Below are 24,941 nucleotides of genomic sequence, written 5' to 3'. Positions count from 1 at the left end.
AAGTTCCCTGAAACTACCTGCCCAGCTGCTTTCTCAAATCCCTTGTGAAGTCAGTTCAACACAGCACACATCAGTGAGGCTGACTTCAGTACTTGATTAAAGTTCTGGTTACCCTCTGTCTGATCAAGTGCCCGTCAGGAGGGTACTACTTAAACAAATGAGTCTTCAAAGTAGTTCCCAGGACCCTCATCTCCTCCCATTTTCATTACGAAATTTAAGGGAACTTAATTTTGTTTACTATGCAGATAAGCTCTGGATAGAGTGAAACTACATGTAACATTGTTTCACATTATTTATATCTGGGTTGCTGCCTCTGCCTCTGTGCAATTCAAAGGGTAACAGGTTGATTTCTCTCACCAGCCATTTTTTCCTGCTTAAAAGGGGAATGGGTTACCCAACTACTCCCTTCCCAGACATCTGACAAAGGACTGTCACATTTCTCATGACTTGAATATGACTTACAAATTTCATTTTGATGACAGCTTTACAGTCCTTGCTTCAGGCAACTTCTGCTGGACTTCCATTAAGCCCCCATTTGAAATCACCTAAACTGTCTACAACACCCTATGCTCTATTCATTTTTACCAATTTTAGAAACATAGGTTATCACACATTTAAGTAAAATGGTGCTATCAACATAGGTTTTCAATGTTATAAAATTGTTCCTATTTCCCAGTGAAAGTTAAATAATAAAGACATTTCAGTGAGATATTAAACATGGATGTAATTTCTCAGGCTTCCCTAGTGCTTTCAAATTTCTTGTTTACTTGTTCTCATAGTCCCCCAAACCCCATTTTGGAAAATACAGCCGTGAAGGTTTTTCTCTGGCCAAGGAAGAAAGGCAGACAGCTCCCTTCAGGGCGCTGCCCTGAGCTATTCTTAGTCTGTTTGCTATTAATGCCACTCTCCAAGGTATTTCTGAGGAACTTCATTAAGTCACCGCAACAATAACATCCTAGTCAAAGGAAAGACTACTATTGTATACTTCGCCTTTGAGTAAATACAGAAATAAAGACATCTTTCCCATGTGAAGAGTTAAGGCTTATAATTTTTTCCAGATGAATCAGGTTTTGATTGAACTACTTCTGTAAAAAAGCTTGGAGATGAAGTGGTTTATTTCACAAGTTCAGCTATGAGGAAAACACACTAATCTGCTCAGGTGTGCTTCATAAAAACAGTTTGTGCATGATTAACAGATACTCTTTTAGCAGAGGTTCATAAACATTGTATTTTTAAACACCACAGACTGGTCACTTCTGAAAGGCACTTGATTCTGACAACCTCTGAGGAAAGCACTGCCTTGGTTGTTTCTAAAGCCAACTCAGAAAGTTTAGCTGACACTTCAAACCTGCCAAGCAGAGCAAAAAAGAGCTTACAACAAGCATTTCCAGTTCTAGATTATGCAGCCTAAATGTCAGAGGGTTTTTGCAGATTTAAATGCAAAACAATTAGTCTTCAAATAAGACAATATGCAATGCAAAGTACTAACCAGAACAGTCAGCACAAAGTGATACTTAAAACAAGCAGGGGGGAGGGAGGGGAAGAGAGATTAAAAAATAAGGTACAAATACATGAAAAGATTGTGTTGGAAAAAAGAAGGGGGTGGGGAAATCTTACCAGCAGTTCCCTTAAGAAACCATGGTCTTGTGAATTAACACGAGAAGCTACATTGTCAACTACTAGAAAGAGTCAGCTGCATGTTTTGAGGCTCAGAAACTACCAGTTACATTAAAGATGAATCAGCTTGCAATAACAAAACTTTCCAGGGTATGTTCTTCCTTATAGGGGACGTGGAAAAAAAACAACCAAACCACCCCACACTGCTAAACTAGGTACAATTATCTTTTAAACTGCTCTACTGCACACCGCTTTGTCTGTAATTAAATGCAACTGCAGGACGTAGCAATTACAGTAATTCCTGTTCCGTCTGATATGGATGAGGCTCCAACATTCTATAAAATAAATACAATCAGATCTGTCTGTTCACTAATAAACTTTGGCGTCCCATATCCAATCTATTAAAAAAATAAGATTATTTGCTTCAAGATTTAAGGCAACCTGATTGGGCTGACACATTAAGACTTTTCAGCACTTCTATGCTTATGGTCACTCTGTGTTTAGGTTTATAGATCCAACTACTATTTCCCCCCAAACCCTCATGAACTGCCAACACAGCTAACTTCTCGGTCTTCCTAGCCTTTACTCCTATTAGACATGTCCAGCTGCTCAGAAAGAACATAGCTGACCTCCCAGGCTAACACCACCTCTCAGCGTAACTGTTCCCAGCAATGTGCCAACTCCTCAGCGCCACAAGCAGCAGGTTCTCCTGCCGGAGAGCTGCCCTGGTGCACAGGGTCCCTAAAAAGCACCTCGGCTCCTCTGCTGACACTACCTCAGCTTTTGGACTACCTCAGCACAAGCTGCAGATAGCTTATCTGTAGGTGGCTGTATCGCATTGCAGTCTTGAAGCACTGAAATGTTGCAGCTGGCTTTTGTTCTGTTATTTGGCTTTCACAGGATCATTTACCTCACACTTAAAGCTTGTACTTGAGCCATTTTTAAGAACAAGATGATGGGGCAACTGCCATTCTAATAATTATGGTTGAACTATAGGTCCCAAACACTGCGCTGCATGAGTTTAAACTGGGTTTAATATAAGGAGGAGACATGGAAGCAAAGACAGCACAGACAGATCTCAGTAACCTCTACATTCAAAGTGATCAGAAGTTAAATCTTATCACTCCACCTGGTTCTCCTATAATCTAGGATTTTTTAAAAGTTATTTATTAGGAAGTGATATTAGACATTGCTTTTTAAAGCATTACATGCCTTCTGTTTCATTACTTACCATGGCATTTAGAAGAATGCACGTACTACAAATAACTTTAAGAGCCGATTAACTGTGGGAAGGAAACATCCCTCAAAAGAGATAGACACCAGTGTCATCACCTGTTTCCCAGACCAAAGGACTCTCTAAATAGCATCAATTCAGGTCCCAGCTATGCCATACAAGACTTCTTCATCACCCCTGTATTGCAAATTACAGTCAGGCTTGACTGTTCAGTGTTTTTGCTTACTTCCTGCACTATGACTTCTATGGGAATTTACCACAACAAAGTCACTAAAATATTCTTAATTTAGTGAAAGTCCACTATTAAATAAAAAGCTAGTTCATTACATTTTCACAGATAAAAGCTTCAAAATTCATGTGGTATTCTGCAACACCTGAACTTCTGTGCATTATGGAGGGGAAAAAATGGACTCATAGCTCTGCATAAGAATTAAGCAGCTATACATAATTTTATACTGGTTAATTCACTTTCACTAGCAAACCTTTTGTATACCTTTTAGGCTTCAAACACTTTTAGGACTGCATCATCTGTGGGGTCAGAGGTTTACTATGGTAGGTATTACAGTAGGTATTAAAAATTTCTTGTCATTTACAATATCTAGGAGGCAGCTCTTCAAAGTTCCTAAGAAAGAAGCTGGCAATTTCAATTTTGTTTCCACTGAGCATGCACAGATCTCAGTTGTCATCAGCTTTAAGAGTATGTATGCTTGGCATTTTCAGAAGGGAAGGCACAAACAAGAGACAAAGGGGCAACACTCTCACGCAAAGCCAGCTCATTCACGCCAGAATGCGATGATAGGTTTGACAACGCTTGGACAAGCTCGTGCATACATATAACCTAATGCCGGAATGCTGCAAAATCTGACAATTCTAAGGTGTGTTTCTTAGAAACCGTGAACTGTGCTATTAGAAGCAACTCACAACCCATAGCAGCTATCCAGCTGCACCCTTGTTATCTACTTAGCCCACTTCAGAGCCTTCAAAAGCCCTGCCAGTCCCTGTCTTAATGATAAGGGCACTAGAGTGCAGAGCAGCTGCTCAGAAAGAACAGCCTCTTCCAAGACTGCTGGGCTCGTGTTGCCAGGATGCTTCCACAGTAGCCTAACTCATCAACGCTTCACTCATCACACGACAGGAGTAACCTCCTCCTCTCAGTTCTGCTGCTTCTGTTTTCTAAAAGCAAAGTGGGAGTTCGGGGCACTTCTGCTCATAAAAATATGCTTTGCTGCATGTTGTCAGCTATCATTCTGGTGCACTTAGTATAGCTTATATTTAAAATTCAGTCTCCATATGTGTGCCAAATTTTACCTAAAATAACCATCTTTGTCATTTAAAGGCTAAACTGGGTAACAGGTGAAACTAAACCTAGATATTACCGTGGCTTTTTTAGCAATTTTTTTTCTTTTGACCTTTAGCTGTCACTTCTAAGAAGTAAAGCATGAGTTGCCCCCAAAATATTTTTCTAAATTGTTATGGTGTATGTATGTATGTTATGGTGTTTTTCCAGCTACGACAGCTACATGAACTGTCATACTGAGTGAAGATACAGCCGTAATCCTGATGAAATTTAATGAAAAATACTTCCGCAATTCATGATTTACTACCATTAAAAACTGCAACTCTATTACGGCAAAACTATTGCTTGAGGGAGCGCAAAGTTAGAAGGAAGATAAGGACTAAACTGTATGAAAACGGCATATGTTTTGGGGCTTTTTTAGTGACTAGTTCTTTACAGCATGACAACACTATTTGTTTAACTTAAGTATGAAAGATATTATCATAAGCAAGTAAAAGTTACAGTGTTCATTTCTGACCACTCTTCTGATACATTCTCTGTGACTAAGGGAAAAACAAAAATCAAGGGCGGGGGGGGGGAAGATACTCAAACACATGAGTCTTTAGAAAACCACAGTAGTAGTTCAGAAGCAGGCTGGTATTTTTGTGAACTTTAAAGAATGAAATTTTCCACTTGCGTCAGGGAAGGAAGAATGGAAGATAGTTTCAAAATATTTTTAAAGAATGTTCTGGATGGGTAGCAGAAGAACAATTAGTTATTGTACTTCTAAGAACATATTAAGCATACCTAGAAATTTCAAAAGCATTTTAAAAATATACTAATAAAGATAATAAAAGGAGCCACAGGACAGCAGAATTTTATCCTAAATCATATGCATTTTTGGTAAGGTTAATGTCTAATATACCATAGGTTTTTCAGGCATGTTAAGATAGTGACATACTAGAACTAGATCCTGTGATAAATTATATAACCTGTTTTCGCAAACATACTACAATATAATCAATTACAGCTTTTTAACCATCAAATAGCCTAACGGTCTGCAGACTTTGTGAAACTTCCTATGTAACTAACACTTACATTGCAGCAACCACACAATAGCAGCACAAGGGCTGAATTATTTTAACAGCTAGTGGCAATACCTTGGCATTAAAAAACCCCAGAAAAATAGACATATGACCATCTGACCTAATCGGAGATGCCTCGTTTTGATTGAAGGGGAAAAGAGACCAGTATTAGAAAATAACTCCTGAAACCATTATAGCTTCTTGAATATTCAACACAATGGTTTACAAATTTATGCTTCAATTAACATAGAATGAAATGCAGAACTCTGGTTTTCACCAATCTTCTGCTTCCCCCGCTCTTCCTACAGAAATTTTCAGTTTTCACTTTTTTCAGCAGAGGACATGAAAACTCCATCATTGCAGTCTAATATTGGTAAGAACAGAGTTTTATTCTGGCAACTTACTAAGAAACAAGGAACATAGCTGCATCTCAAGTAGTTAATTACGGAACAGTCTCTCCTGAAATCATCTCCTGTGAAGAATTACTGCACTTCATCTGCTATGGGCTAGGTTACTAAAATTGCTTTTGAAGTTTGCTTGGCATATACCAAAGGAAAAAAACTTTAAAAATGTGTTCAGTTATTATACACCTCTCAGGCAAATGACCTTCTCCCCCACTCCTTTCTCAGGAGAAAAATATCTGACTCCTGATGGGAAGGCTTTATCTATTCATGCCTAACAGGCAGGCTCTATTTAGTGTCCTTAAACTATATGCTGTAATGAGGTGTGAACACATGGGCTAACAGCATTTTTAATAGAAGGCACAATGATTTAACCTAGTCTCTGATCCGATTATTCTTTTGGTTATACAACCCCAGGCAAGAGTTATTCATACTTTCCACTGCCTGCAACAGCAGCTGTTTCACTATCACCCTGGAGCCTCAGGAAAATTCAAGCCCTTAATCACTGTTTCCATTAGCCAACCGATCTTTGCTATCAGCTTGATGCGATATGGCCAAAGGGCCAAGTAGTCTAACTACAGGAAATTGATAAAAAAATAAATCCAATCTGCAAAGAAGTGTCCACATACCTCAGAAGCTGGACAAATACCACTCATGAGTTCCCACTGATTCCCTCTTGCTTACACAAGCCACACACATAAGCTTTCACCACAATACTTCGTAAGTATGTATGTTCTGGTAGACAAACACAAAAAATCTCTCTAATGTCACAACCTGCAAGAAATATAAATTTTATTTCTTATAATATTTTCTTCTTTTGCCCATATTTAATTTCATCCTCCTTCCTAAACTGGGCAAACTAGTCTGCAACACAGACATTTTCCCATTTTTAGACAAAAAGCAAAACTAAAACTAGCCTCAGCTTTCTATAGTAATGGATGTATTAGCACTGCAGCTTCCTAGCAAAGCCACCAGCCCGGAATAATTATCAAAATTCTATAATAAATACCAGAGATGGGAGTTGTTCCTAACACATTTCATAACATGTATTATCTACATTTGTTGGGTTACAGGCTCCCTTTCTCATATTTTCACTAGAAGACCAATATGTTTTATTTAACTTTATGAATTATGAACAGCTTCTTCACCTACAAAAACAGGAAATAAAAAAACAATTTATCATAACAATACAGCTTGTGTCTTCTGGCAGTTCACCAGCTCAGTTACCCTGGCTTCCTATCTCTACAGAGAAAGGAAACTGTACCTCTAGGAAAAAAAGAAACAATTCTCCATGCCTTTCAGCCAGTTTTTATTTGGAAAGCATCCTGATTTCTAAGAGGCCTTTTCATCCAGACAGTCCCTTGTTTTGAAGGCAGGCCTAAACCTTCACAGAAACTTCCAGAATGGTATTCCATCAATGAAAGAAAAAAGTTATTTTGTTTTACTTGCCTATACAGCATCTAACAGTCAAAGTCTGATTTTTTTTTTTTTAAGGATACCAAGCTTTTTTTTTCCTGTAGAGACACATATGTACACACACACATATATATCAATCCATTTATCAAACAATCCTCACCATAATCTCCACTCAAAGCAAATATGCAATCCAGCATATTTACAGCTAAAAGACTGGACATACACTTACTAAAGCATTAAACATTTATGGCAGTTTCTACGTGTGCCTCAAGAAAGCTCTCTGCAGTTTCTCTATAGGGCAACTACAACATAGCTTCCAGGAGAGAAGTGCCAAAAGCACCTTATTCTTCTTGCCAATTGCCTGCCAAATGACTTCAGTTTATCTGGTCAGAAACACCCTTCAGCGAGGCTGAATGTAGGCAGGGAAAACTAATCTCAGTTGTTTCAACCCACTTCTACTTCACTCTCAGAATAGGGTAGTTCGGTCACATTTACCACCCCTAAAACCACCGTTGCATCGAAGATATATAGTCTCTCACAGATTATGGTATTCATAGAGTGTGTGTGTTGCATTTTCAAAATACCTTTTGTACTTCAGGTACAACGAGTAACTAAAACCCAAGTCTTTAGTTTTGCAATGTACTCTCAGCTCAGTAGCTGAGTGCATTTTCCCTCCAGGAAGTCAGCCAACATCAAAATAACTCCAAAAAAGAAAACCTCAAAAGGGAAAAACAATTCAAATCCAACTATTAACTTCTCTTCACTTTGCAGATTTTTCCGATAATTCAGGAGAGTTTATCTTAAGACAATGAGGTTACATTTTAACAAATGAAATCCACCGTACACACTATGAGTATTGATAGCTCTGCTTTTATGAGTAGGACCAGTAATAAATAACGACTCACATGATTAACGTAGTTAATGAAAAGAAGAAAGGTACTCTAGTTAACTTGGGCAGTAACAAACGCTTGGAGAAAAAGACAGAAGATATAAACCCAGGTGTATATATAGACTCTTCTCCCATTTAATCCTGGCACTACCCTAATCCTGGTTATACCCTAATCGCTGTGCTTGACAGATACTACTCATGAATCAGTCCCATCCCTTTTTTTAATATCAGGCTCCTGGACTCCCAAACATTCTAGGACAATGACTTCTACAGTTTAATTATGCATTGCACACACAAAAATTAATAAAAAAGCATAGTTTAGACCTCAGTCGCAACTTCAGGTTCATTGAAGACAACAAACGTTTCAGCTTCACTAGTGTATTTCCAGCATATTCTCATATTCTGTGAGTACAAAATTCCACAGAGTGGCTCGCTCCCACACCTCCCCTCTCTCATGGAAGTTACAATCCTTTGTGCTTCAAACTTTTTTGGTAGAATTTGTTGGAGAGAAAAAAAAGCAAGTCTGAAAATCCTTCATAAGTACCAGGTTACAATAATTCATACTGCATGAATGATCTCTTCTGACTTAAAAAAATACAGTTACCCTTGCAGGGTAAGGGCAGGTTCTGGCTATCTGAATGGAAAAAACTGTAACTAATTATGAAGTTATTCCTAGTTGCTTTTACGCCTCTCATCACAGACTAAGTGAAGTGCTTAAGTCACTTACAAGAGTCTCAGTTGGGTCCATCCCTCATATACTTCTACTACCAACTTTATCAACCCGAGGAGGGGGGAGGGGAACAAACTCAAAAAAACCACCCACAGTCTCTCCACAGTCTCCATGTCATGGTTGTGGGACTTTACTCACTGAAAAGCAGGACTTCTGAGTTATCTTACATTTTTTTATAAACTAGTAGATAGAAGACATTAGCTACCTTGACCAACTCCTTTCTCATTTAGTTTTACCTGCCACACTGCTGTCAAAACAGCTCTTTGATTATTTAGCAGAAGATATAGCAACAGTAACAACAAGAACTTAATTTCTCCTCACTGACTTGAGAAGGATTGCACAAAGTTTGAAGTATATAACCGTGCTTTGGACCTGGTCATACTTACAGCAAGAGGAAGAAACCCAAACCAACACCAATTAAAACTTAACACCCCAGATGAGGAAGGTCGTGCATCTTTGTTAGAATACCATTAAAAACAACAACAAAAATAAAACCATACATCCAGATCTCCAGTATGATCTCACACACGTAAGAACAAAACCCAAACTATGTCATTTCTATTTAATGTACCATATATGAACTTTTTATAACCATTCCTCATTTTCTATTTTCAGTTCTTCTGACATTCTGTTATGACACTACAGCATATTCTTTATAAATGACCAGTATTACTTATAAATATAAGTTTATAAACATTGCTTATTAAAACTTGCCCAACCAAATAAGCAATTTCAGTAACTAACTCCTGTAGAATTAAGCTTTCTGTATGATTGCTGCCAAGACGACTGGGTTTTTTTTATCATTTTAAATCTACTCTGCATAGGACAGCCCAGTCATTCCTGTTCTTAATTATTTTATTAATGCTTATGTTATTGAGAGGTGTTTGAGATAAGTTTCAAGTTAATATCACATGTAACATTCTGTAGAATACAAAGAAATGCATTCAGTAGCATTCTAATGTATACTAGGCTTGTTGTTGTGACCAGAGCACAGCTATTTCAACCAGACAAAGTTCTTCCAAGTTTCCATTTGATTCTCCAGGAAGATTAAAGCTCTTAATCTTGTTGTAGCACAGATCTTGCCTATGATATTTTTTTCATGACTTTGAGCTAATGATTAGAGCATTGAATCATATGGAAATATTTTTTGTTAATATCTCCAACCTATGATTCAATGTTTTTATTTTTAGGTATTTTTAAGCCATCTTACAAACATGCAGCATTACTGAAATTGTTTCTAAACAATGATAGATTTGACTGTTGCTTACTCTTATTTTTACAACATATGTATGACTTACCTTGGCATACTATATAAATATTATGTATTTCCATTTTATTTCTACTTATAAACGTATCTGCATTGTTTGTTCAAAGAATGGAATGATCAGCACACTTAAGACTTAACTAGTAGAGGATTTTTGATATTTTTGCTATTTTCACCTGACCTAGGAGACCTACAGAGGGTCCAAGTGTGATAGAAACCTGAACCTGCTCTCAAATACCTCCTAATAACAACACTCAATAATAATATACTCAAAGCTGCAGCATGAGCGTTCTCTGTTATTTTATGAAGGCTTCAACTGGTTATGAAGCACTCTGGAATGCCTTGAGCACAACAAAGAGCTACAGAAATCAAAATAATCCTCCCTCCCTTGTGAAATCAGCTTTTCTACTATAGTTTCATGGTATTAGTTATACTTCTTGTGAAAGTACAGCTAACATATGGACAACAGTTAAAGGAAGCCACCTAAATCACTATTCAATGCCTCAAAGTCCAAGTATATGAAAAAAAGCAGTCAAGTAGAGCTTGACCAATAAATTTTATACTGTAGTCTCTTCAATTCCTTCTACTCCAGCTGAAATAGAGCATTCAGCTCAAAACTTATTCAAATCACCTTTGTAGTTTGAATTTTATTGAATTTTTAATTTTAAATTTATTCAAATCACCTCTCAGCATCCCACATGAGAACTGGGAAAGAGCAACTAGAAAACCTACTCTGGGCTCCCAGGAGAAAAAAAAGCTACTCAAGTGGGAAGACTGAAGACACCATCCTTAAACTAAACAGGCACACACAGATTGACTATAATTTTAATAATTGATAATATGTAGAACAGTATTCATATTTTAATTCTATTTTCTTATTAAGGAACAGGATAGAAAGAATGGACAAAAAAGCAGGACAGCATCGTCACCAAGCAAACTATAAGCACTAAAATCTCTATTTACTTTGAGTCCATAAAGCATATAGCACTTGTTTTCAAAGTGAGGAATACTCTAACTTCACTCTCTCTGGATATTTTACCTCTTCATAACTATTACTAAGGTTTCCATACAGAATCCATATACAGTATAAAGTGTTAGAACCCTTCACATTATTCATAAAGCATGCTATCATTTTAGACAAAAAAGATTTTTCCAAAGACCCTCAGCAGCTGAGGAAGTTGGGTATCCCAATGACTCAAGAGTTCATGTTTGTCCTCAGATGCAGGGATACGAATAAGTTCTGCTTGTGCACTTGACAGACTGAATGCGTCCCAGGAGCCACAAAACTGCATTTGCATGGTATTATGTTCTACTGTAATGTCAAAGATTATTATGTCAACCATAGCATTATATTTACATGACTTCCAGACTTCCAAGTCACTCAAAAGTCTGCCTTAACCTGTTAATAGCTGCAAATAAGTCTGCATCATCTGAAAGTACAGGAGCTAAACACTTCCAGAATTTTTATTGCAAAAATCTTCATAATGGAAGATTAAAAGATTTATTTTTTTTTAAAATCACCCTTAATCATTTTACTGTTCAGTGTAAAAACAGGTTATTGGGATATGATTTTGAACAACAGTCTTAACCCTGGGCTTTTTTGGAAAGCAATAGTACAGAAAGAACATGGTGGCAAAAAAAGTGATTTGAGGAAAAACCCTGGCAGAGGAAGAATGAAAACCTTCAAAATATAAGCAGGAAATACAGACGCCCGTAAGGAAGTTTTATGTTCCCATTAGGGAACATTTCACCACCAACAGAGCTGTAGTCAAAAATATAAACACATAGAAACACTCACCTTTTTTAAATTTACTTTTTTAAAAAAAAAAAAAGAGATCTAAGAGGATTAACAAACTTTAAGTAAAAGGATTAATGAGGCATGTGACTGAGACAGGAAAAGATTGCCAGAAAACCCAAGTACTATTTTGTAAAGAAAGTTTTGTGAATACTCCTGAGAAATCTGACAAACCTCCTGTAAAGTAGAAGTAATTCTCCAAGTACTTAAAAAACACAAAATACATTCACAGTCTCATGATTATTCCAGTAGGCTGTAAGTCAATTAAAAATTTCTAAAAGCATGGCTCATTTAACAACAGCTTTCTTTTCAGATGAGTTCACAAACAAGTTTCTCCATACTGAAACTTTATAAAGCTAAAGAAGGAGTAGAATTTTAAAGCTATGATAATCATTAACAAGATTCAATACACCTGCCGTTACTGCTTTTTTTCTTGGTTATACTACTGCAGAGGTTTCTGTCCTTATTTAAGCCTTATCTTCAAGCACAATTATAATCTGGTTGTTTGGTTTTTTTTTTTAATAAATAATCATAGACACTGTTTCACAGCCAGTTCTACTTTTGTTTGCCACTGGAGGTTATGTGAGGACACAGACTTACTGCAGGAGACTGGCTCACTCCTAGTGCACTTAAAAGCAATCAAGCAAAGTCTATTTAAAAATCCAGCTTCCAGTGAAGTTTTCCCTAGCAAACTCCAGAGAAAAACTATTATCACAATATAACAGCCTGCTTTCGAGAGTTATCTATGAATGCAAGTTTTCATTAATTACAGGAAACCTCCTGCTACATTTATTAGTTTGCAGTAACTTGCAAGAGTAAACTATCTATAATTACCTTAATCTGCTAAAAGTAATTTAAGGAACTCAACTTGTTCTACAGAAAATTATCTGCATGAAAAATCTTTCTTCTCAGCCCTAAGAAACAATTTTTCTCTCAGTAGCCCAAAGTTGAATACTTTCTCAATACTCTTCATGTTCCTCTTTTACTCTTCACAAATTAAATGAGTGATACTTGTCTACAATTAAGCAGAAATGGAAATCTGACAGTTAGAACAGACCTAGGTAACCTACTTAGCAAGTCTACCAGGGCATAAATGAAGTTATTTAGCCCCCCTGTGGCTGTACTCAGAACTTTAAAGTCATCAGTGAAGTATGCCACATCCCTTCAGGATTACAAGATACAAGCAGGCATATTACCTACTGGACTTGCCATTTGACAGTACAAGTTCTATAAAAAAAAACCCTGAGTGTCCTCTACTGACATAAAAAGGCTCTTAAAAACTGAATACCAGTTGAGGAGGATGGAAATATGCAAAAGCATAACTGCTGGCTCTGGTAATTAGCTACTGACATTTTTTTTTTTAAACGAGTACACAGGAATACAGTTACAATAGAACAAACTCATGTGCGTGTTGTATGAAGAAATACTGTTTTTCTCCAAGTAGGAATTACAACTCCTCAAGCATAGAGTCAATATTAAAACTACAAAAAAGCTGGGCGTTAGAGGTAGAAGACATTTCAGGAAATCAGAACAGCACTTTTGCAAGTTAGTCAACTTGAAGATCATTTAAAGGGTTTTCATTTAAGATAACTTCTTGAACTTCACTGAAAACAAAAGAGGATGCAGAATCTAAAGGTACTCTTCTAACTGTGTAGAAAAACTTCAGTGTGTATTTAAGTGTTCTCTGGAAGATTTTGGAATTGACATTGAAAAACTAGCCAGGAGGTATTTAAGCAAGTCAGATTCTTTCTTATGAGAATTAAGCAGAGAACAAACTGTCATTTACTAGAACTATTACCTTACTCTATAGGATGGTCTATTTTTAAGAGATTGATCACAAACCCAATAAAAATTCAGATTTCTCAGCTGTGACATCAACACCTCTACAAGAGGAAAAAAAAGACAAAAAAGAGGAAGAGGAATTGCAAGAACACAAAACCAGCATTTCAAGGGCAAATCATTGTTTGAGAAAGAGGAGGGCAAAATAGAAATAGTTGTTAGCCATCGCCTAGCTGTCCTATCTCACCTTTGATTGGATCAACCCTCCTCAAATAGGGCAATCCAGGATTATTAAGGAGCCTGCTGAAGAGAAAAAACCCACTAGCTATGTAGACAAGGTATTTTAGGAGTGTTACATACACGGGAAAAAGTAGGAAGTTCACAAAATGGAAGAAAATACGTTGCACACATCAGAATTCATAAAATAATTAGTGTCTGGTGACATTATATTTTACAATACCTTTACTCATTCCTTCACAGAAACAGAGTTCCACACAACCATTTGCTTGCTACACTGATAAGAGCAGGTTTAGATTTTTCTGTATACACTCTGTAGCAAACTAAGTGAATCTTCTCAAAATTAACTTCCTAACAAGGTGTGGCCTTTCGAAATTATTTTGCAATCACTTTCAGATGCTAACTTGTCACTCGAGACCGAGACACCTTCATTTTCTTGGACACCAGTATCAGTAAGTGCTAAGGTAAAACTGGATGCATCCATGCATGGAAGACTGCAATCTTTTCCCCCCTTTCAATATAACCTTGTTCTTTTCACACCATCCAACAGCAGTATGCTGAAAAGACCTTTCACACATCCAGACAGTCTGAGATCCAACCTTAGTGCCTCATCCCATCTTTTCTCTCTTTGCAACTACCTGACATTTGGCCAACAGAACACATTAAAAATGTATCCAATCCATGAATTTGCGGTTTTCCTACACAGCAGTTGTACATTTCCAGCTTTGAAGAGTTAGCTCTTGTCACGTCTATAACTGTATTAGCTGAAGCTAATTATGTATTTCGATGGCTGAGATTCAGTTGGCAAAAGTATAAGCTGTTTTTCAATCTATTAAAAGTCTGTGTACACCTACCACTTTTATAAAACACCAGGTCCCAAGCACCTCAAGATTTTTTTTTGTTTTATTTTGCATTATTTATAAAACTTTGAGAAAGATTCTTCTTCCCTCTTGGATACAAATGATTATTCAAGTTCAAGATAATCCTTCCATTCGTTGCCTTCGGAATTTAATTTTTAAAAGCAACAGCTATGCTGCAGTAACTGTACATGCTGTCATCCATGGTTAAGATAACACAGTATATGCTGAGATGCTAAATAATAACAAATTAATTTGAGGTTAAAGCAATCTGCATTTCTCCCTGCTGCAGCTCTTGGCAAGAAAAATAAATAAGTAGTTAAAACAATTTTTTAATTTTAGTGTTAAGGATACCTAAGACTTTGCCCTGATCTAAATTAAGTGTCTGGAGACCGAGATTCTTTGGAATTAAAACAGACAGAAAAATGGTTTAAATGTTCAGATACCTCCTGGTCTTGGATGGAATTATGAGTGTCTCTTGTTGTCCATCTAACTGCTGTTTCAAAACATGCACTTCAAGATCACAAGAATACACCTAAGAAAATATTACTACTACATGCAACTGATTACAGACGTTTTCCTAAGCATACTTTGGAGTGAATTTGAATTAAATACGGTAAATCCCAGTAAAGGTGTCATTCCCATCACACCTGCAGGTGTCTGAAGTGATATGTAAGTGTAGTGCCATTAAAAGTTGTATAACCTTACAAACTAACTGGAATACTATGTAGCTGCATCTCCAATTTCCAGCTCATTTTTAATACATTATAACCATTAGCAGGGTTGAGCTGTCAGACTACTACTACTACTACAACTCTAAGTTGCTTTTCCACAAAGAGACAGGCAATTATTTTAATATGATTTTGAAACAGTACACTTATTCCCTAGTTTTTAAAGTCCATGTTGTTTAATCGCAATCTGTTTAAAAACTAAACATCTCCTTCAGCAGCAAAGTCACTAGAAAATAACAGCTTGATAGCAAAACCAATTATAAAAGCCAAGAGAAAAAAGTTAGCTTCACTCATTCTTTAATCTTGGGCTGAGACAAATAAAAGAAAGATGAAAGATTAAGATTGATTTTCATTCCCTCTTCATCAAGAAGGCCACAGATAACACAAGTAGCAATTCTGAAATATTTATATCCATTACACCTAGAGCTGCAGTTTACAGTATTCCTCTGATAGCTTTTTTTTTTTTAATCAAAGCAATCCTCAACTCTGACAAGCGCTACGGACCTGCGGGCACTACCCAACAGCTCCCTTTAGCCTGCCTGTAGGCAGCCAGCTTCTGCCTCCACCCGGACCCCTGCCTGCCATGCTCTCAGGTCTCCAAACGCTGGCTTCCGTCTCCTCTCTCGCCGAACGCCTTCGGCTGCATCAGCAAGCTGCCGTCCTCGCTAAACCATAACGGCAACGCTCAGAACGGGGCGGCCGAGGGCAGGTTCCCCGCCCCGCCCCCGGCCTGTGCAGCTCTTCGTCCTGACCTACGGGTTCAGGTCAACGGATCCGCCGGGCTGAGCCTGGGGATCAGGAACGAGACTTTCCACCCACACGGCGCCCGCGGAGGGGCCGGCCGGGGCAGAGCCGCCGCGCCTCCCCCCGACACCCGCTTCGCGTCAGGAGAGCGGGCGGGGACGCAGAGCCACAGCCCCGGCATCCCCCGCCGCCACCTCCTGAGGGAGGGGGAGGCCACGGAGACGCGGGGGGAGGCGGGCCGACCCCTGTCTCACACACACACCCGCCCCTGCCGCTCCCCACACTAGCAGCCTGAGGCGGCCCCGGCGGTCCCGGCCCCGGCGGGCGGCAACCGGCCGATGCGAGCGGCGGTTCCTCGCCGGCAGAGGGAGCCGGCCCGCGGCCCTGCCGGCGGTCTCCCGGCGTGGGGCGGGCCTGCCCGCTGCGCTCACCCGGCACGGGCCATCCTGGAAGACGCGCGGGTCTAGGTTGCAGGCGATGGTGGCGGTGGGCAGGTCCCGCAGCGCCACCGCTTCCATCTCGCCGTCAGCGAAGCTCCAGGCCGTCTCGGTCTCGGGCGGCGGCAGCAGCAGCAACACCTCCTCCTCCTCCGCTTCCCCGGGCGGCAACGGCTGCTGAAGCGACGGCTCCTCCTGCCCCGCCGGGCCCCTCCCGCCGCCGCCACTGTCCATGGCCGGGGGCGAGCGGAGCCCCCGCGGGGCGGGGCCCGGCGGCGGTTTCGCCCCGCTCCTCCCCGCCCTTTTTGTTTCCTTAACCCCCGCGCCGGTTCAACCGCCGCCTTCCCGCCCCCCGCCTGCAGGGCGCACGGCGCCGTGTGAGCCAATAGGAAGCCGCCGCCGCAGCAACAGGTGGCCTGCCCGAGCTAGGCGCTGCTTCCGCCATCTTGAGTGAGGGCAGCGGGGTGCGAGGGAGCGCCTGGGTCGTGGGGCGGCGGCACGCCCGTGGGAGGCACGAGCTGCCACTGCCCGGGCGATCGGGGCGCGGTGGGGGCGAGGTGAGCGAGCCGCCGAGGTTGGGCACACGACGGGTGAGTGGGGCCGTCCGTCAGGGGTAATTGCAGGGACCCAGGGCCAAGGTGACAGGACAAGGCCTGCTGCAATGGCACAGCTGTGTTTTGCAGCACGGTTGGAGCACAGAACAATGTGTCTGGGTTTAGAGAACAGGGAATATTGTGCAACAAGCAAATACAAAAAAACCCTTACTCAAACACTTCGAAGTCAGCACGGTGTACATGCTGTTTCTCTTATCTGCCTTAAGGACACGCCAACCAGCCCTTAATGTCCTGCAAACAGTTCACTGAACAAACAACAGAAAGGAAGCCAAAGGAAAAAAAAAAAAAGCTGTAGCAGCGTTTGGCCAGTTGTATCTCCTCTTGCTGGGGAATGATGAAACTAATCTTTACCCTTTCTTTGTACTTTTTTCAAAGGTATCCTCTTTCTGGGCCAAGACCAAACATGTTTTAACTTTAAAATTTGTGAAAGAGGGCACGTAAAGCCATGTCTCTGTCCTTTTCTACTTACTTTGGACCTGAAAGATGCATTTTCTTACAGCCTTCCTCTTTTCCCTGTGTCAAAAGGCTGTAAAGGACAATTGCACCTTCCCTGGCTACACTCGAGGATCTGCTTGTGTCAGACGTTCCTATGTAGAAGAATAAAATTTATCTAATGTGCTTATTTGTTTAGTCCAACCTAACTAACCTAGACAAACACTTTTCTTACATATGTCTACGTAGCATCACCTTCTAGGAGAAGACACAAAAGTGAGCTTCAGAGGTCGCAGGTTTTTTATAAAGTTATGTGACATTCACCCATCTACCTCAAACGTCCTATGCCAATACAAGGATAACACAGAATAGTAAAAGGCGGTAAGGAGGGGGAGGATGCTAGGTAGTAGTTGGCAAAATAGTAACCAAATATCCTACCCATGCAGGGCTGTGTAAGAAAGAATGAGGTCTGAAAAGTCATAAGCCTGTTTCTCACCTAAGAGCTGCTCAAGACCAATAGGAGGCTACTAGTGAAAGGTACTTGAATTCCGGTAAAGAATGAGGGCTGGTGGCAAAACATGGAAATTCCTTCTTATCATGAGAAAGCCTCTGAGGGCCTAATCCTATTGTCATTTCCAGTTACAAGAAACTACTCAAAGGCACGGGTGAGGAGATATTTGGTGTTTATACTATAGCTTAGAGTCCCAGGGCTTGCTTAGAAAGCAACATTTAATCATGCATAGTGATTTTGTCATCAGGCATCATATGTCCAGAGACTGAAAAAAAATTATTTCATCTCATAATCTCTGGTATTCTAGATCACAGATTTTTAACTCTGTTTTTGTAGATAATACGTGTTAGTATGCACCTGGAAAAGTTACTATGCCAAATACAGGATTGAGTTTTGTAACCAGACTATAAACATATTGTTGCAGGCTATGACAGGTCACTTGTTCAGCAACATTAATAAATTACTTAAAATATGGTACAGCAAATATTATGGCAGATGGTGTTCAAAGTAGAATACTCTTACAGATCTTTCCTTCCAAAATGCAGCAACATTTTGGTGAAGTAAAGAACTTCTGAAAAACTAATATTGACAGTTGGGAATGCTGTATCACCTACTGATCTGCAGTGTGCAAAGTTTAAAGCTGAGGCAACAGCCCCACTCCTCAAGATACTGCTGTTACCTTATCTTAAATTAGCACTGCTGACCTTTTTTTCCAACAGATCAGAGACTTGAAACTGATTAATTACTTGTCTCAGCCAATTTTAATGAGATCTTGCAGGGTGCAACAAGGAGAAAAGTGCCACGTGGAGAGATAATCATTTGCATTCTGCCTCCTCTTCTGTTAAAAGTTTCTTCAGGCTCTATAATCTGTTTTGAACCATTTAAGCCCTTTTTGTAGAGATAAGCTCTCATCTTAGATACAGGATATTTTCATGATCAGTTGTGCCAAGTGACATAAGTCTGCATGTTCTCACAGCAGTTTTCAGAAAAATTCAGACAAATGGTATCTTAAAAGCCACATACATGAACAAGCTGAAACTTTTTAATGCTAAATTAGCATTAAAACCTCCAGATGAGGTAATGACTTTTTAAACTTTATCCTTTGATCTCAGATTTGCTTCCTGACAGGAGCTGTGACACGCCTCTTTGAGGAGAAGCTATCTGTCTGTATCCTCTGCACCAAGAGCTCTATACCCACTACAGGAATCTTACCTGAGGGATCTGAATGGAAATCTGGTGTTACATATATTTAAAAACTTGCAGACATGAGGCAAAACTCACCAACAACAAATTCCGGTAATTGCAGCCTGCCATCTTACTATTATGAAAGCTGTTGAAAAATATTCATCTACCCATCACTGGTCTAATGGCATAAGCGCCCCCCCAGCTGGTTATTGTAACTTGGGTATCTGATTCATGAGTGAAAATAAGTTATTAATGATATTCATATCATAATAGCACTTAAAGCTCAACTGGGATCATTATTACATTGTACCAACTGCTGCAGTACTCCACAGATGAAGAACCAATCTTCCCTTGGAGCTTAAAAGTTCAAATAGACAATTCAGAGAAGGCAAGCATTGCTGACATTCTACAAATATGGCAAATAAATAAAATATGAAGTGACACCACCCCCCCAGCATTAATTCAGTCATAACACTTCAGAGGAAAAATCAAACCTGGGGTTTAATGACAGACAGATCTTTTCTTTTTGTTACATCTGAAGGGAATGCAACGTATGCTTTTGACTGAAGGAGCTGGTAAACCAAGAAGAAAATAGATTTTTGCTCCAATGCTCAGCATTGGGATAGAGTACATCTTTCAACGTAAGTGACAGTGATTAACAATAATGATTACTTTACACACAGGAAAAAAGATTTCTGGGATAAATCGCTAAATGCGGACTAGAACAGTGCCGTGCAAATTTTTTAAACAACACACACTACCATCTAGTGGTAGAAAGAAAAGCATGAAGGATCTCAAAAGGCTACTTTTATTATGTGCATCTGCAAAAAAAATTCTCGCTTCTCAAGTGAAAAGTAGCTATATAACCAGCACAAAAAACCATCAAACTACACAGAACTTGATTATAGCTAAATGAAAAATGTTTGGAGATAGACTGAACATGTGGTCCTATGGGTGACTTCACTTCCTAAACACGGATTTAAACAGCTGACTTATTTAATATTCCTCAGAAGAGGTTTTCATTGCATCTCTTTTAACAGCTACACGTAGGCAGATGTAGTTAGCAGTTTAAACACATGGCATTGGGATCAGTGACAATACTTATAGAAGATTTTGAGGTTTTTCTGCATAGAAGCTTATTCACAAGACAGTTCTGCAATCATTCATTGGCTGTAGGCTTTAAAAAAGGCTATGCATATCTAAAATACCCATATATTAACATTGAAGATTAATTTTGGCTATCAATAACACAGTTTTCATTAAAATAAATTTTCTCTAATTACCCCCATATCCTGCAAGTACAAAAGCACATCCTCAGTTACTTCTTTGTATTAATGTTGAACTGTTTGTACCAGCTGTTATTTGCATAGGTGTAACAGAAAATCTTTTATTTCTTAATCCTTAACCAAATAACCCCCTAGATTTACAATAACAAATGTCCAACATTTTCACAGACTTCAGAGCTCAAAGCAACCCAGTCATCCATTTGAATCTAAAGGATGGTCAAAAGAACTTGATCCATACTCATACTTTCCCCACAGTCAAGCACGGCACACCGGTGTATGATATGGCATTTTAGGTATTTACTTCATTTATCTCGTTAGATCATACAGACTTCATGAAAGCCTGACTGGTCCAACAACACTGACTTGTGAGTGTTGGGGTCCAAGGAAGGGGTTCTCAAACTCCTATGTGGAAGGGCATACCTTAAGTGTGCCAGTCACTTTCTAGTTCATTTGCTCCAAATTCAGTTCTTCTGTTGGAGGGGAAATGCCCATCCCTGATTCATTCCCAGAGCCAGGAGGCCCCTTCCACACAGTGGTGGTTCCTTCACAGGATCCCCAAAGAGCTTTACCTCTTATGTTTCTTATAGCCTCCTGAAGGCCTTGTGCTCTAGGAGGTTTCACTGAAAATCCTACTCATTAAAGTCTTCAGTTCACGTCTTTCAAGTGCTTATTATCTGCCAAGCTGCCCCTCTGGGTTAATTTCTCACAGATAGACTTATTTCCCTTGAAACAGCCTCCCATAGCCAGAGGGAAGTCTGACCCTTTTTAAGGCAAGCCAGTCATCTTAAAGTGAATATATAAAGTACACAAACTCTCACTACTTTAAACTCAGTTTGAGCAAAGCATATGCCCTGAAAAGGAAATAGATATAAAGAAAATTCCCAGTCTTATTTAACAGTTTGCTCGGGTGTTAAATGCTGTTAATGGTACGTTTTCTTTCTAGCTTAAATTTGCCTGGTTCTCACTGATAGCCGTTTGTTCTAGTTATGTTTTTCTCCACTGCAATAAAATGTCTCCTGGTGCTTGTTGTTTTATGTTGGAGTCCCTCCTCACTATTCTTTTTGTTCAGCTAAGCAGAACCAGTCCTGCAAATCTTTCAAGACTGTTTTTCCTCTTAGAGCTGCTGGTCCAGGTTTTGTGCCTGATCCGTGCTTCTCCCAGTCATGCTCCCTTTCCTTCCCTTGACTTAATCCAGACATCCCAAAGGATTCCCTTTTCAGAGTGTCATCACCCTTCTCCTCCGAGTGTCTGGAGGCCATCCAGTGCTGCTTGCCAAGCTCCTGCCATACATATGCAGCACCATGCCCCCACCCTGCCTTTCCTCCTGGATGCCCGCAGTCTCCACAGCTGCTTGCTTAGCTCGGCCTCTGTCCACCGATCATTGCAGCAACCACGGTAACCAGGCGACCTAAGCGCACTTACTCCAGTTTGATAGCCTTCCCCAAGCCTTACCAAGTCAAACATACATCTTAAAACACCGTTACCACAGGTTTGAATTTTGTTGACTTAGAACAATTTGCATAGATCACTTTTCTATATGTTTTTTGGTCTTTGTAGCCAACAGCACTCAAGCTGCAGCCTGTTTCATATCAACCATCTACATTAGCTATTTCCAGCTGTATTAACTGAAGACACCTCATGACTCTGGCTCTCATAGCAAAATGTCTTCAACAGCACAACTGCTGTTTCTGATAGCAGTTTGGTGCACTGCATTTGCCAGTACAATACCCCATCCTTTTGTTTTGTTTTTTGCTTCTTTAACTTTTGCAGACTGATCCTTTGTCTCAGAACCACAGTAGTGAGAATGAGAAAGCAGAGTGATAGCCTCTCTGTCCCATATCGTGTAGATGGGTCTTTTATAGAAGGACCTGGCACCCACAGGAGAGGTGGGATTAGCTGGAGTGTTTTTCAGAAGAATTGCTAATATTTGGAAGAGTAGTTGTTGTCCCAGGGCAGAGAAGAAACATACAAATAAAATGCTGTTAAATAAAATAAACACAGTGAAGCTACGGTTTCGTTACCTTGGTGTTGGTAGGAGGCTATAAAAAAGGCTTAAGGTGCAGAAGCTAAGGCTTGTTAGGGAGTCTTTAAAGTGGTAGGTAAAGCTCATGTAACTGATTCAGATCAGTTGCTTTGTTAGACGTCCAGCAGCACAATCTCTTCTCTTTTATATGTATCTCCCCCTTTGCCCACGGTTCGTTATGGTCTTCCCTGCTGCTGTTCTCAGTAAGACGGTAGGTTGCTCTGGAATGCATCTTTATATTTGCATTGTGCCTGGCAGGGTTGGGCTCCCAAGGTCACTGCCACCTTTGGATGCCACCCCAGATCTTACAACAATACGCGCTTCATTATAGTAACACAGCAGGTTACCGTGTACCTCTTACTGATTTTTAAACTACGCTCTGGTAAGTCAGCTCCTAAATTAGGTAGAAAAGAGTAATACAGAGGAGAGGTAAAAGAGCCGTTTATTTCAGGAGAAATCAGTAATAAGCCTGATTACTGATTTACCATAGAGCTCATTTACAAATGCTGTAGAACAAATGGGTTTTGTCGGTAAGCACTTTTGAAAAGGAACAATATATTTAATACAATTTCAACGAAACCTGTGTCAAAGCTGTTAATAGGAGGAGTAAGGCTGGATTCTTAATCCTGAGGAAAGAAAATGAAAAATAAAAAAAAAGAAAAATAGGTAAAAGACAAAGGAATGAAAAAGAAAAAGAAAGAAAAAGAAAAAGAAAAAGAAAAAGAGAAAAAGGAAAAAAAAAAAAAGAAAGAAAAAGCAAGAGATTGTAGCATAACCTGCATGCGAATGAAATAAAATTAACATTAGTGAAAAATGGATCTGGGCCCATCCAGAAAAAACTGTGTGTAATTCTATCCCAAGGCAGATGGTGCTTGCCTTCTTCGACAGTTTCCTACCCTTTATCAACACTTCTAGAGCATTATGCACCAAAACTAGCTTCATTAAACACCTCCTCAAAAAAAAACAAAAAAAAAAAAGAAAGAAAGAAATTAAGAGTCAGCTGCATAGATGTCATTGGGTTTCCACATTCAAATTAAGCAAAAGGAAAGTAAGGCTAAAGAGGCCCTTTGAGATCACCTATTGCAGCCTCTCACTACAAGGCTGCAAAAACACCTATTTCTTTACTGATGATATGAAAAGCTATTTTCAAGGCTATTATTATAGTGTATAAAAATATTTCAGAAAATTCTGCTGAAGTGAAAGTTAAATATTAATTTATAGAGAACTACATATAGATGTGATCTATTTTTTCTAATGAACTGAGGAATCTAACACTAAATGTGACAGTCAAACTACAAATAATACGACACTGGTAATAAAAGACAAATGATCACTGTACCTCTTGACTTCACTTGTAACTTACTTCCATCTCAGGTAGGCATTAACTCAAATAATTGTATGATTATTTTGAAATCTTTCAAGTTTTACTCCCCAAATCTATAATTATTTTTAAAGCTATAATAATTTTAAAAGTCCTCTGAGTTTTGCAAAGAATTGTATTAAAAGCCAACTTCAAGTGGAAATGGTATAGAATGTGCCTTTGTTTTACGTGGGAAAAAAAACCTGTTAAGACCTATGAAAGGTAAGCTGAAATTTAAAACAGAAGCAAGAGTACAGAAAAGATCAAATGAGCTGTAATTAGGGATTATATTTTAAGAAATTATTTCAAGATGCATCAGGCACAGTAAAATAGGAAACTAATTTAAAATAAATGACAGTTTAATGTAGTAGGAATTAGAATAATAGAGGAGTTCAAGAAGACCTAGACACTTTATTAAAAGTGAAGAAAATCTCTTGGACCTTAGAAAAAGCTTTGGGTTATTTCCACGTTCCACAGTAAAATGCTCTGATGGATCTAATTAGGACTTCATATACAATTTTGTAAACCAGGTCAATGTGAGAAAAGCAACATTTATAACACAGAAAACATGAAACACCAAATGTAGTTTATCCATTTAGTTTTGAGTATATGTCCTGGGCACTTTGCAAAACAAGTAAAGGCATGTTTTCTTCTCTGAAAAACTTTTATATTAAGGACTAGTTTCCAGATGCCTTGAGCAGATGAAATTCAGCTGAAGTTGGAGCAGTTTGTCACTTTTGAAAGCTCATGCCCCAAATTCTGTGCCACAGTATGTGTCAGAAAATAGCGGGAGGCAGGAATGATGAGGATGACAATAATGAAATCACAGTTACTTAATAAGACCCAGATCCTTGCAAAGACTCTTAGCTTTAAACATATCAGTAATCCTATTGAATCATGTGCAAATCAAGATGGGCCTTTAAATAGTGGGGTGTGCACACCCTTCCCTAAGCAATGGTGCATGAGGTAGGGAACAGGAATGGTTGAAAGGCATTTGAAAGTGATGTAGAGGGGGGAGTTCAGCAAAGTAAGTTGGAT

General features: G+C 39.3%; 1 protein-coding gene across 1 annotated transcript in view; it reads right to left on the bottom strand.

Annotated features, from left to right (window-relative positions):
- The window catches only part of RCAN1 (regulator of calcineurin 1), a 41,166-nt gene extending 24,347 nt beyond the window's left edge, over positions 1 to 16,819 (bottom strand). Inside the window, exon 1 of the mRNA XM_075100438.1 lies at positions 16,487 to 16,819. Coding sequence (XP_074956539.1) covers positions 16,487 to 16,726 — 240 coding nt within the window. The 5' untranslated portion in view covers positions 16,727 to 16,819. The remainder of the gene's footprint in view (positions 1 to 16,486) is intronic.
- Positions 16,820 to 24,941: the final 8,122 nt, after the last annotated feature.

Source organism: Phalacrocorax aristotelis, chromosome 1, assembly GCF_949628215.1.
Source record: "Phalacrocorax aristotelis chromosome 1, bGulAri2.1, whole genome shotgun sequence".
NCBI classification, from domain to species: Eukaryota; Metazoa; Chordata; class Aves; order Suliformes; family Phalacrocoracidae; genus Phalacrocorax; species Phalacrocorax aristotelis.
Note: the sequence above shows the minus strand (reverse complement) of the source record. Positions and strands in the feature narration are given on the sequence as shown.